General features: G+C 46.8%; 1 protein-coding gene across 1 annotated transcript; it reads right to left on the bottom strand.

Moving 5' to 3' along the window:
* Window positions 1-11,113: 11,113 nt before the first annotated feature.
* CCR75_006600 (uncharacterized protein) lies at window positions 11,114-11,899 on the bottom strand (the record flags this gene model as incomplete). The annotated part of the gene is made up of 1 exon (XM_067964668.1): window positions 11,114-11,899. The coding sequence occupies one exon, from the start codon at window positions 11,897-11,899 to the stop codon at window positions 11,114-11,116; it is 786 nt and encodes a 261-aa protein (XP_067820778.1).
* Between the last annotated feature and the right edge of the window lie 3,065 nt (window positions 11,900-14,964).

Raw genomic sequence — 14,964 nt, 5'->3', positions numbered from 1 at the left:
AGCCAGTCGTTTAGAACGCGGCTATGTGACGGGTGGCATTTCAAAGATGCCCCCTCCATCTAAATGGCCTCGTGTAAACGGGCCAAGAGCGTCGCTCCTAGAGTGTGCTATTCTAGACGGTCATGATTAATATGGCGTCTTTAATTCGTAGAAGGTTAAGGGAAAATCGCTTGGGCGTATTTTCCCGATCCCGATCGTGTTGCGTTCAAATGAAACTCCCGACCAATACGAGGCAGAATTCACGCGCCGCTATCAACCGCATCACGATGCAACGAAACAGCGGTCGCAGCGACTTAATTTCGCCCACCTGCGTGGGAAAGAAATCATGGGCGGTACTATACCCCTGTTTCTTCCCACTACGCTTCTTCTGCTAGTCCATTTGAGACTAGAGAAGAGGCCTCAGCTGGTGCTCCTTTTCATAGGCAGTCACCAAGTCGGGCACGTCAATTTGTCAGGTATTGATCGGTTCCCAATAATCGAAACTCTTTCAAGGAGCCTTACAACAAGGAAGCGTTGGATCCCACCCGCATCCATCAGTGCAGTCAGGGCCCGATAATAGTGGCGATCTCGCCTACCTGCTCGCGGCTTCCTTTCCTTGGTCCGTTCGGTCACAGGCGTTAAGCGCTGCCGTACGACGTATTGTGGATCTCGAGGGTCAAGTCTCGCGACTGACCTCGGATCTTTTTGATGTCCGAGCGAAGGCTTGTCAGGGTTATGAACGCCTGAAGACTCGCTTGGACCTTCTGAAGAAGATGATGCTGAGTAATCCGTGTTGCTCGCGTAATGTCTCTCGCTCTCCGAGTCCTTTTCGTGGTGGGTGGAGTCATTCGGTATAACGTTTTCCCCTTTCATCGTCCCCCTTATCCGATCGAGGTTCGACTCACAGTCGACGTCACCATCGGTCTCCTTAGACGGACGGGGGCATTTGATCTCATTTGGGTCTACGTACCGCTTTAGACGACCCATGTAAAATATGGGGTGCGTCTTCATGTACGAAGGAAGGGTGAGCGATTTATGTAAAATATGGGGTGCGTCTTCATGTACGAAGGAAGGGTGAGCGATTTATGTAAAATATGGGGTGCGTCTTCATATACGGGAGAAGGGTGAGCATATAATTTACTACCGTGTAGGACGTAAAGAAACGCGGCGACAACTTCGTAGTGCCTCCAGGTAGTACAGAAATTGCATTTTCAGGTAGGGTAGCAGTATCTAATAGTATCTTTTCCTCACTCTAAAACATTCATTATTTTTGCGACTCTTTTGGTTCGCATATTGTTTTTGCTTGTCTTGCGCGCTTGCCATCGCGCCACGGACTGTTCGTGAGCTGGCTAATCGCTCATTCCCAAACGTTGAACCTTGATCACGCTTTTAGCATCAAACGTGCGTATGCCAACGGTGTATCTGGGCCGTGAAAATGACATTTTTCGAGTGTAAGAAGAATTTTGGCGGCCTTTCTTATGTACACGTACCAAACTATATTCGCTCTTGCGAAAGTTGTCAGCACATTAAGCCTGCACCGTCCAGAAGTTCGCCACTGAAGCAGCTACCAATTCTAACGGATTGTTGGAAGTCTGTAAGTCTGGACTTCATGATTGGAATGTCGCCCGATCTTAAGGGTCCGACGGAGCTCGTCGTCTTTGCAGACAGACTGAGCAATATAGTGCATTTAGCACCATGTAAAACATCAATCAGAGGCAAGGAGCCAGCTCTCTTGTTCCTGGATCCTATATACCGGCTACACGGAATACCCGAGTCCATTTTATCGGACTGGGATTCTCNGCCGGCCGCGTCTAATGCCTTAGTCGAAACGCCGACAGCTACTGCTGCTGCCGCGTTAACAGGGCTAAAGGATCCATCCCACTTTAACAGTAAGGATGTTGATCCGTCGCTCATTGTCGACTACAATGAGTCGACACCGTTGCCATCACCTCATAGTAGTGATGCGGGCAATGAGCTCCTGAGGAAGAATGATGGCACATTATTGCCTATCCAAACTTCTTTCATGGCTCACAACATGGAGACAGCAGCATTTACAAATGCTGTTTCGTCGTCTGCGCTGAATAGCGCAGCGACAGGTAATGAGAGCGCTGCCTATAAAGGCGCAGCCGCTTCTCCGTGAGTAAAACCACAACGCCTTATGCTCAGAACATAATCCATAATGGTTCGGACATAGAGGATTCGGAGCCTAAAGCTCCGCTGACGACACGTGAACGTGCTCGGGCGGTGTCATAAGGCAGTCGTTTAGAACGTGGCTATGTGACGGGAGGCATTCCAAAGATGGCCCCTCCCTCTGAATGGCCTCATTGAAATGGGCCAAGAGCGTCGCTCCAAGAGCGCGCTCTTGTAGACGCCAATAATTATTATGGCGTCTTTTAATCATGGAGGGCTCAGAGAAAATCGCTTGGGCGTATTTTCCCGATTCCGGTTGTGTTGCGTCCAAATGAAACGCCCGAACAATACGAGGCGGAATTCGTGCGCCACAATCATCCGCATTCCAGTGCGATGAAACAGCGGTCGCAGCGAAGTAAATTCGCCCGTTTGCGTGTGAAAGAAATCATGGGCGGTACTATACCCCCTGTTTCTTCTCACAACGCTACTTCTGCTAGTCCATTTGAGACTAGCGAAGTGGCCTCAGCTGGTGCTCCTTTTCATAGGCAGCAACCAAGCCGGGCACATCAATACGTAGGGTATCGATCGGTTCCCAATAGTCAAAACTCTTCGGGTAACCTTGCCATTTGACGAGGATCTGGTACCTTTGCGACACGGAGCGGTGGGCAAGCAACCTTACAACAAGGAAGCGTTGGATCCCACCCGCATCCATCAGTGCAGTCAGGGCCCGATAGTGGTGCCGATCTCGCCCACCTGCTCGCGGCTACCTTTCCTTGGTCCATTCAGTCACAGGCGTTAAGCGCTGCCGAACGACGTATTGCGGATCTCGAGGGTCAAGTGTCGCGACTGTCCTCGGATCTTTTCGATGTCCGAGCGAAGGCTCGTCAGGGTTGTGAACGCCTGAAGACTTGCTTGGACCTCTTTAAGAGGATAATGCTGAGGGGTCCGCGTTACTCGCGTGATGTCCCTCGCTTTCTAAGTCCTGTTCGTTGTGAAAAGAGTCCGTCCGATAGCTTTTCGCCTTCACCGTCCCTCACCCGGACGACGCTCGAATCACAGTCGGCAGTCGCACACCTTCGATCTCTTAAGACGAATGGGAATATGTGACCTCATTTGGGTCTACATACCGTTTTAGGCGACCCACGTAAAATACGGGGTGCGTCTTTATATACGGGGGAAGGGTGAGCATATTAGTTATGTCTTTAACCTCTTCTACCACCAAAAGGGCCCAATAAAAGTTGCTATCGTGCGTAAGACATCCGTCACGACGCGATTGGCACGTCCTGTTTGGCCACCGGTATGGGGATGATCTGAGGTCGACATATGGAGCTTGCTACCTAGCGGTTTAAGCACCTGTAGCCATAACACAGACGTAAAATGAGAATCCCAGTCCGATAAAATGGACTCGGGTATTCCGTGTAGCCGGTATATAGGATCCAGGAACAAGAGAGCTGGCTCCTTGCCTCTGATTGATGTTTTACATGGTGCTAAATGCACTATATTGCTCAGTCTGTCTGCAAAGACGACGAGCTCCGTCGGACCCTTAAGATCGGGCGACATTCCAATCATGAAGTCCAGACTTACAGACTTCCAACAATCCGTTAGAATTGGTAGCTGCTTCAGTGGCGAACTTCTGGACGGTGCAGGCTTAATGTGCTGACAACTTTCGCAAGAGCGAATATAGTTTGGTACGTGTACATAAGAAAGGCCGCCAAAATTCTTCTTACACTCGAAAAATGTCATTTTCACGGCCCAGATACACCGTTGGCATACGCACGTTTGATGCTAAAAGCGTGATCAAGGTTCAACGTTTGGGAATGAGCGATTAGCCAGCTCACGAACAGTCCGTAGCGCGATGGCAAGCGCGCAAGACAAGCAAAAACAATATGCGAACCAAAAGAGTCGCAAAAATAATGAATGTTTTAGAGTGAGGAAAAGATACTATTAGATACTGCTACCCTACCTGAAAATGCAATTTCTGTACTACCTGGAGGCACTACGAAGTTGTCGCCGCGTTTCTTTACGTCCTACACGGTAGTAAATTATATGCTCACCCTTCTCCCGTATATGAAGACGCACCCCATATTTTACATAAATCGCTCACCCTTCCTTCGTACATGAAGACGCACCCCATATTTTACATGGGTCGTCTAAAGCGGTACGTAGACCCAAATGAGATCAAACGCCCCCGTCCGTCTAAGGAGACCGATGGTGACGTCGACTGTGAGTCGAACCTCGATCGGATAAGGGGGACGATGAAAGGGGAAAACGTTATACCGAATGACTCCACCCACCACGAAAAGGACTCGGAGAGCGAGAGACATTACGCGAGCAACACGGATTACTCAGCATCATCTTCTTCAGAAGGTCCAAGCGAGTCTTCAGGCGTTCATAACCCTGACAAGCCTTCGCTCGGACATCAAAAAGATCCGAGGTCAGTCGCGAGACTTGACCCTCGAGATCCACAATACGTCGTACGGCAGCGCTTAACGCCTGTGACCGAACGGACCAAGGAAAGGAAGCCGCGAGCAGGTAGGCGAGATCGCCACTATTATCGGGCCCTGACTGCACTGATGGATGCGGGTGGGATCCAACGCTTCCTTGTTGTAAGGCTCCTTGAAAGAGTTTCGATTATTGGGAACCGATCAATACCTGACAAATTGACGTGCCCGACTTGGTGACTGCCTATGAAAAGGAGCACCAGCTGGGGCCTCTTCTCTAGTCTCAAATGGACTAGCAGAAGAAGCGTAGTGGGAAGAAACAGGGGGTATAGTACCGCCCATGATTTCTTTCACACGCAGGTGGGCGAAATTAAGTCGCTGCGACCGCTGTTTCGTTGCATCGTGATGCGGTTGATAGCGGCGCGTGAATTCTGCCTCGTATTGGTCGGGAGTTTCATTTGAACGCAACACGATCGGGATCGGGAAAATACGCCCAAGCGATTTTCCCTTAACCTTCTACGAATTAAAGACGCCATATTAATCATGACCGTCTAGAATAGCACACTCTAGGAGCGACGCTCTTGGTCCATTTACACGAGGCCATTTGGATGGAGGGGGCATCTTTGAAATGCCACCCGTCACATAGCCGCGTTCTAAACGACTGGCTTGTCACACCGACTGAGCACGTTCACGTGTCGTCGGAGGAGCGTTAAGCTCAGGTTACCCTATGTCACGTTAGAATATTGGTCTGAGCATGAGGCGTTGTGGTTTTACCAATTGGAAAAGTCGCTGCGCTTTTATAAGCAGCGCTCTCATTAATTATTGCTGCGCTAGCCAGCGCAGACGACGAGACAGCATTATAAAACTTTGCTGCCTCCATGTTTGATGCAATATGAGAAGTTTGGATAGGGTAAATAGCGTTATCTTCCTTAACGCGTGTTCTTCGCGTGTATTTGAGTGGGTGTCTTTGCAGACGACCCACCAACGTTGCCCCTTTCAGCTGGTATATACGGCGTCGTGAAAGACACAGGTAGCAAGAGTGAATGAGAGAACATAGCGGCGCGTAAAGCAGCTCGCTGTTCCTCTGTCCTCTTTGACGATAATACAAATTAAAATTCATTCTTAAAAGGCGGGATGGTGGTACGGGCAAAAGTTGCCATAATGTTACACAGTACGCGCTCTGCGCTGTATATATCATATTGCATTAATGCACAGCCGATTGCAAAATCGCTGGCGTCACATACCACATGTAAAGGTCGGTCTTGGTCAGCAATCGCCAGGACTGGCGATTGCATCTAGCTTTTTTAATATTCTTGAAAGAACGCTGACAATTAGCGTTCCATGGCCACTTTACAATTTTCTTAACAAAGAAGAAAGATGTACCGTCATGTCGGCATTATTGCGTAAGTACTTGCGTAGGTACGCCGCTAAACTGGGGAACTTTATAAGTCCCTTTACATCAACTGGCGGAGGCAAATCTTTGATTTGCCTTGACCAATTCTGGATCCGGGCGTACACCGAATTTAACCGCGATGCACCCAATAAGTTGTATTTCGCTTGCAGCAAATATACACTTCTTGAGATTTGCATACAACTTATGCTTACGCATAAGTGTGAGAGCTTTTCGGACGTGGGTTCTATGTATTTCAACGTTCGACTTTCCGTCCACGGCTCCGCTCTTAACGAAGGCGTCATTAAAAAATCTCGGTGCGATTCCCGCACCGATATCAACAGATTGATCTCACATCTGATAAACGTCGCAGAGGCATTATAAAGTCCCGGTGGCATGACAAGCCGCTCCATTAGCATACCGCTTGGGGTGCTTACTGCTGTGAACGAAATATCTTATTCACGCATAAGGATCTGATAGAATCCATCCATCAGATCCATTGACGAAAAGATGGTAGTTTTTGACATACCATCGATGATTCCGACTTTACGTGGTATATGCGTTTGAGCCGGTGCCGTTGCACTATTCAATTCATTAGTGGCATGCATAATCTGTCATCATCCTGTTGCTGTGCTTACATAGAAGGTCGGAGAGCTATGTGGAGAAAATGACCGCCTCACATGGCCCGCTGCAAAGGGGGAAATAAATTGTCGATTAGGCAATGACCGTTGCTTATTGACTCAGGATTTTTTTTGAACCTGGTATTAAGTCGATTTCGTGTCGAGTGCCTTTATCTTAGGGCAAATCGCTCGGTGCTGAGCCAGGGGAGACATCCTTAAATTCTTTTAAAACCTTATATAAGAATTTTGTCTTCAAATACGCCCAGGATCGGGACGTAAAACGTTCAATGCGAGTCTTTTCATCGAGGACACTTGCGTCCATCAAAAAGCTGAACAGAACCCATTCATTCTCATGAGAACTACTATTGCCGACCGAATCGGCCACGTAGTTGAAAGCTGTGATGAGTACGCAGATTGGCTTGACTTTGCCACTACGAAGATCTACTTAAATTTGTTACTACACAGATCACGCAAGAACCATTTCGGCTTTAGGGTTGGCAATGGAGTTATCTCTGAAGTTAAAGTTAGAGACGCTTTTAGATCAACTGTATAAGCGCCTACATCTAATCCAGTGTTTACTTAGACATTTAGTGTATCAGTCTTCTCTTTGGAACTTATTTCTAAAGGTGCCTGGGAACGTTTGGCCACAGATTCTTGGGGACCTTTCCCTCAATTGTTTTTTTAAAGAGTGTCCTCCCAACTGCCTCAAGTTAAGGTTGCGCTACCACAGTAATGTATTCTACTAATAATTCCTTAGTCGATCTAGAACATCCACCCTGTCTTGTGCACAGCCGTCGATATCTAACTCCACAATGTGTTGGATATTCACACTGAGGTCTTGTGCAATTCGTGCGAGGGTGGATACCCTCGCTACCTCGCTATCAGACGAGATAACTCGCTCGGACCTCTTTCAACTCGCGGTGGTTTTAAGAAGCGTTCAATTAGAAGGCGCTTCTCGCCTCTCAGTTCCATCAATGGATGTGGAGAAGGCGTTAATCGGGTTTGACATACTTGTCAGGCTAGACTCCTCATCATCATCATGATAAGATTTTCGTTCTCTCAGTTGCTGGAGTACGTGGATCAACGCTGACGTAATTTGTTGTCGACAGAGTATAACGTTTGTCGCGGTCATTCGAAATACCGAGCGATGTTGCGTTCGATAACTGTGAGATGAATGGGTGCGTCAAGTTCTTCGAGACAATATTTCGTTCTTGAAGATTGCAATAAAACCTCTGACCTGAGACCGAAGGACTCTAGCTTCCGCCTTGAAACCTTTCGGTGTAGTTCTTACCCGAATGAGGCGTCGTCTGATAGTACTGGCAGATCGTCGCACTAGAGTAATAGGAGCGTGCAAATAGCACGAGGAAGTTTGATTGTGTATGCATTGCCTTAACGGTCGCGCTTTGAAGCGGGCCTAATGATGATCCATGCATTTAACATAGCAAGCTGATGTACTGGGGCAATAAATTATAATTGTCCAGATTTGTCACTTCATGTTTAGGTAGATTTCTCGTTGACGATACGACTAAGTCATTAACACTAAAGATGAACATGAATTTGCTCCTCCACTTTTGTCAGCATTTTGTTTTTGTCGGCCCACCGCACCAGCGATGGAATCATCAACGAAACGGACGACTTCTTCGGTCTAGCAAGAACTTTCTTGTTGACGCGAATTTCTTTGTTTTCAGTGAGCCCAAAGCGCACTACGAGAAGTATAATTGTTCCTTTTGATGCTAGTATTATTGCTCTCACTGACACTTCCATTATTGATGCTGAGTAATCATCATCTTAAGTTCAAAATTAGCAATAGCCTCTTTGTTATTGCTGGTATAGTCTTCTCCGATGTTGTTTAGACCAATATCAGTATCCTTTACATTGACTGGTGAGTCAATGTACTCGAGCGAGTTATCCCTTTTGAATAAGAGTTCCATTAAAAACAGGTATGTATAGTTTCATGGATGTAAGTAATTCACGAATGACGGTATATTTGTTGTTGAAGAAGACATCGAGTTGCTGATAATAATTTCCGCCATCGACAAAACTCAGTCAAACTCGTGGATGAGTGAACGTAACCTCGAGTTCTCTTGGAGGACACAATATCCACGTTTCGTCTGACTATTCGTCTCAGGATGATCACTTGCTGGCATCTATAACCGTGTTCCAAGTGATATAAACACATATCGTCAACTCTGCTGTAAGCGGGGGTGTCTACACGAATAAAGCTTACGGGTAAACCATGAAGTCGTAATATCGTGCTAATAAAGACACGAAAACAGTCGAAGACTGTAGTGGGACTACAACAAGACGTATTTCATCTTGCTAAATTGGATCACAAACATAAGAAATACTTTTTTCCGTTTGAGTGTCTTTGGAATCCGAAGGCGATCAGACTGCCAGTGCCCTGTTGGAACAGGTAGAAGCTTTAACGGATATGGGGTTGAAGGATAAGGCTTCATCCGTTGACAACCGTCGCAGGCATGTATATGCTTGCGGAGGAACTCATACTGGCAAGGCCAGAAGTAGCACTACCTGCAGCACATTTCGTTCCGCGACTACTTAGTTCTTGGTGATGCATACTAACGTCACCAGAGTGGTCATCGCCCACGGAGTTATCTGGTGATGACTCTTCACCAAAGAGGTCCGACGATTTAAACTTCGTCATCATCTCTTTGGTAGTCACGTTAAAACCCAAAGGTTTAATGGACTCAGCCCCGGGTGATTCGGTGGCCTTCTCAGTCGCCACTGAGTCGGGCAATGCTGGTGACTTGGACCAGTCACTTACAATTGGTGTAGCAGGTGACTTGTCATGTCATCTGCAATGGCATCAACAGATGGCATACCCCAGTCACTTCCAATGGAAGATGGGGGTGATATACCCTCAGCAGCAGACGCATTAGCGTCTACTGAAACATTGCCTTACTGACACTATACTGATCCGTGCAGCTGCCATCTTAGCGGCCTCACGGCCCACGCGCACAGACTTATTCGTCGCCATCCTTATTTTTAATCAAATCATCAATGGTTGGTCGGCACCTAAGCGACCTTACCTAACGGAGTAGAAGCCCTAGTTTAAGTGACGTCACGGGAGCGGTAATTCGGGTTCACGTGCGCACTTGGTAACAAGGAAGTAGTTTGCGGACTGATTTATTTTTAATCGTATTAAGTATAATTTTTATTCTAACCAATCATAAAATGCAATTTCTGTAGATATGCACTGATATGAATAGCGAGCGTATGATTTTAATAATTATTTTTTTGGATGATGCTAGCCGTCATCCCCGTTAATGTGAATGGCTTCAGGTTCATTACATACACAAAGGTGGGTCACAATGTGAACCACACCCAAGTGGTGGGTCTAATTACTTCAGTTAAAAATTAAGCAATTTACAATCGCCTTAAGTACACAAAATGCGCTTATCGGGGATGAACATAGGGCAACTTTAGCCCGTTACAGATCAACTGATTTGCTTCTCCTGAGTGTGCTATTCTTGCAGCTACCTGCCATTTAAGGCCATTGATTATTTTGACTGATGCTGTATCCGGAACTTCTTTCATGCCATACACCATAGTAGTAAAAGGAAAGGTGTTAACACTTTCAAGTATCGATAATAACCACTGGCAAGCTGCTTAACGGCAGACTGGTGCAAAGCTATCCTCGGGTTGATGAAATTTGGCAGTACCACTCCACCAGCGAGAAACGCAACATTTGGCTCCTACGACAAGTTTAGACATAAGCCACATATTTTTTTCTTTATAGATTTTTTCCTACATGGATTTTTGTTTAACTTTTTTATTTATAGTTGTTTTGGCGTTGTGTTTATATCAATTAATATATTTTCAGAAGTTGTAATAACATTTTATGTTTGCGAATTTAAAAGTAGGTTTTTATATTTTAAAAAAGGTTTCGGAGAAATATTTTGAGCAGGAGCGGTTTATTTAAAATTAAAAGTTATATTTTTTTTTAGAAAATAGTTGTGGACCTTTTATATAATTAGCCACAACCACATCATTTATAAGGATTAATATCTCACAATTAAAATTGATATCCGGGTCTGAATTACGATTCCCTGATTTGCTAAATTGGTCGCATCACAAAAGGATGACATTCTGCTCTTGCATTTTTTGCACATTAGTCATTTTTGCTAGCGAGAACTGATGGTGAAGATCATTTTTGTCTACCTTTTTTCATTCGCAGACGAGGAGTAAAAGAGTAACCCACTTTTAAGCGATAATTAATCAACCATTAATATTGTGATGATAAGGCAGCTTTGGCGCTGTTATCTCATGAAAATGCTGCGCGAAACGCCACATGTAGCATTCACTCAAAAAACTCACGAGCTTTACCGTCTATCAAACATCTGTAAGACAGGGCCTGCAGCTATTCGGTTTATCTGCAGCTCGACCTTTCAGTAACAGTCAATTCTAACTCCTTCAGCTTGCTGTGCGCAACTGTTACGAACTTCAATTCCGATCCGTGACGTCGACGCATCACGACTTGAAATGATGAGTCGATTACATCCTGTACGAAACACCAATAAATAAAACGGGTTTGATTAAAACATGTCGCCATCCTTCCGCATCCTTCCGCCATGGCTCCAGCAAAAGCCACCGGACTTGGGGCCTTTGTTGCACCCGTCGATCTTGCACTGTCGCTTGCCGCCGTGCGTCCAACACACGCCATTCTTACGGGAGGCGTTGTGACATTCCTTGACATTGCACCGCTTGCCTCCGCCGTGGCTAATGCAGAGTCCAAGACTCACGGCGTGTTTCTTGCATTCAGACTCCGAACAACGGAGGCCACCCCCATGAGCAATGCAACATCCTCCAGCCTTCGCGCGCTTTCGGCAGTCTTTAATACCACAGAGCTTGGCGTGGCTATTGCGTTTTGTCATGTCGGCCTTCACTTGGCGACATATCTTTCGTGGCTGCGTATTCACGGCACTTGCCACTAGACGATTGCTAAGCTCCGCGGCAAAGGATTCTGGATGCGAGACCATTGGAATGTTATTTAGTTGCTTGTAGGAATCAATATAGTGCTTATGTATTGGATATAGCCCTGTGGAGCTACAGGGACTAGTATCACGGTCCATCATGGTACGGATCGATGGCAGCCGTACAGGATCTTTTTCCTTCGGTGGTGACATCTGGGATCCAAGCAGCGGGCTGATGTAGTCATGACGAGGTGAGCGCCCAAAAATTGCTTTTGGGAATACTGCTGTCAAGTGGGGGGTTGCAAAAAGACTTGGTAGGCGGCTTAGTGTCGCAAAGATGGGAAAGGAGGACGACGGTCGGTCCTCGTCTCGAAACGGCAATTGTCTCGAAGCGGAGAGAAACGCCATAGCAGTGATGTCGAGAAAGGGAACGTGAGAATGGCAGCGTCGTCTGCAGCACGACAATGAAAAGAAGAAGGAAACGGCTCTGTGTAGCAGATGGAGACTGTAAAGGGGTGGAACACTGACTCTCTTCCACGATCTCCAGAGGTTGCGCCTCCAAGCGGAAAATAAGATTCGCTGCAAAGACACGGCTGCAGCTGGGCCACACATCTGGTGCCTGGTCGCCATTGTGCAACGCTAGACCAAGAAGATTCGAAAGTCGCAGATGCCTTGTCTGCAACGTCCACTTTTGTGATGGATACGCGAGGTTTATTCGACGCCAAATTACCCGATTTTAAAGCATGTTACGTTCTTTACAGAGATGCAGCTAGTATAAATACAATAGGAATTTCGGGTCGGAGTGTGGCAGAAAAGTGGCTCAGACACTGACGTACTTGGCGACTATTTACATAATTCGACTTTCTTGTGGGAACGCCTGTTGAACATTCAAATTCCATACGTAGGGCAGGCTTATAAGTTTCCGGTGATATCAACACGACGTGTTTCGTTGATGCAACAGCAAAATCGTTACATTTCCAATCATTTTTTGTGCAGCGCTTAAAATTAATGGCAATAAACCTCCATGTTTCTCTGACAATTTTAGTCTGGTGCGAATAGAGCAATCAAGTTTTTCTTTAAGCGATTGCTTAAATGGCTCAGTTCGGCGAGCTAGTGCATTTAGTAGAACAATGGCAAGCGAAAGTTTGGTCTATACATATGGATTCTAAACACGGTACAAAATCCATGTGTGACAGCACGAATACGCGAAAGGGGCTGTTAATAATTGTGTAAATCAGTGATTGCACACTTCTGTATGCTGAATTGGTAAATATAAATTGAACTTTGTGTATAGACTGGATTTTATTGAAAGGGAAGGCGAGCTGCAAGGGCGAAGGTCGAAGAAGGATGAGACCATTTGATCTATACATTCAAAAATCCGACGTTCGCAAAGGATCTTTCGCGCAAAAGCTGATATGAGTTCATCTTTTTGCAATCAAGATACAAATTGTAGCTCCAGTATTTTGAAGTTTCTAATTCAATAAACACTGTCGCTTCTAGAAAGTAGCCGCTTTTTTATGTCACCTCGTTAATTTTCTGAATTTTATGGTTAGTAAAATTCTAAAAGGAAATAATATTTGGATCTAAATATTCCTGCATATTGAGCACCATTATATACAACCCAATAAATGTAGCCGAGTTTAAGGTACGACTGTTGAAAATGGAAAGCATTAAAGGCGGAGCCCGCTTCGATAGTTGGTGGCGGAGAAGAATCCAGGTGGCTCCCCAAGTCGAAGTGGTTAACATTGGAGTATTTGGACAAGAAAATTAATAAAAGAATTAACTATTTATATAGAAAATGCTCCAAAGTTAGACGTACGATGTAACGGGCTAGAGTTGCCCTAATGTTACACAGTCCCCATTAAGTACATTTGGTACTTAAGGGGATGGTCAATTACTAAATAATAGTAATTAGACCCAACACTCGGGTGTGGTGCACATTTGTGACCAACCCTTGTGGATGTGATGCACATGGGTGCATTCACATTAGGAGGGATGACGCCCAGCGTCATCCATGATGACGGCTAGCGTCATCAGTTACGCGAGGTATCTATAAAGATACGCTCGCAATACATATTAAATGATATCTATAGAGATATCATTTTAATTGGTAAAAATAGGTATTTGTATTTAATTCTATTAAATATAAATCAGTCTGAAATTTACTACCTACTTGGTAAGTGCGCACGAGGAGACGGATTACCGCTCCCGTGACGTCACTTCACCAGAGTTCTTAGTGTGTTGGGTGAGGTCGCTTGCGCGCCCACCACAACTACCTCACTGCACGCAAGAGAAGCAGGTGCAAACCGCTTCCTCGCTGTGCTAGGGTGTGTGCTAAGTAGAGCGTGGCCGCATTACGACGTGCCCGCCTACACTTGGTAGCACTTGAAATCCTTCCCACGACCCGCATCTCTGCGTGTGTACGTGAGGATGAGCCTCAACATTGATTGGGCTCATTTTCCCCACCTCTCCGAACATCATCGGGAGGTGGCAGGGCTAATGGCGCAGGGACTTGGTGAACAAGCCCTGGCCAGGCTCCTGGGTAGTCCTCCTGAGCAACATGTTGCTCAGTTGGAGCAGTTTGAGGCATTTGTGCTCGGACAGCGGAGGGCCGCGTCCGAGGCACAGAGCCATGCTGCGGCGGAGTCCGTCACTCAGACTCAGGATGAGCTGAGGCATGAGCAGGCTCGGAGCGAGGCTCTCAACAGGACTGTTGAGATGCTCTCTGCCCGGCCGCATCAGCCGAGGCCCATTCGGATGGACCCGCCCAAGTTCGATGGAACTGCGGCGCACACGATTGTCCACTGGCTTTTAGCCGTGGAGCAATGTGGTGTCGCCCAGCTCATCGAGGACGACAGCCGGATGGTGTCGTACGCTATGTCGCATCTGCGCGGTAAGGCCTCAGAGTGGGCTTACTCGGCGCTTATGGCGGACAGAAAAGCGTTCCCCTCATGGGCGATCTTTAAGGATAAGATTCGCGCCATGTACCAGCCGCCGAACAACGAAGTGTTGCTTCAGGCGCGCTTCTTTGGGGCGCGACAGGCGAAGCGATCTCTGCAAGAGTATGTGCAAGAGATGCGCTCGCTGTCCGCATCCATAACCGTAGGTCCGATTCCGGAGCACATTAAGGTGCCCACGTTTATGAACGGACTACGGCATGGCCCATCGCGACAGGCCCTTTTCAGAAAGGTGCCGTCGACGATGGAAGAGGCAATCCAAATTGCCTTAGTTGAGGAGCAATCCTACAACAGTGCCTCGGCGACAGCTTGGTATAAGCCGTCGGCCGAGAGGACAGATGCCACTCCTATGGAGTTGGGCAATGCAGACGTGGTCTGTTTTAAATGCGGCAAGCGCGGCCATATGATGGCTCGCTGCTATGCCAGGGTCCCTGCTGGGGCAAAAATGCCCAGCAAGAGGACTCCCTTCCCAAAGGGCGATGGCAAGAACCAGCGTGCGAGACGCATGAGTTCTGC

Source organism: Bremia lactucae, linkage group LG12, assembly GCF_004359215.1.
Source record: "Bremia lactucae strain SF5 linkage group LG12, whole genome shotgun sequence".
In the NCBI taxonomy this organism is placed as follows: Eukaryota; Oomycota; class Peronosporomycetes; order Peronosporales; family Peronosporaceae; genus Bremia; species Bremia lactucae.
This window is presented reverse-complemented; position numbering and strand designations above follow the sequence as displayed.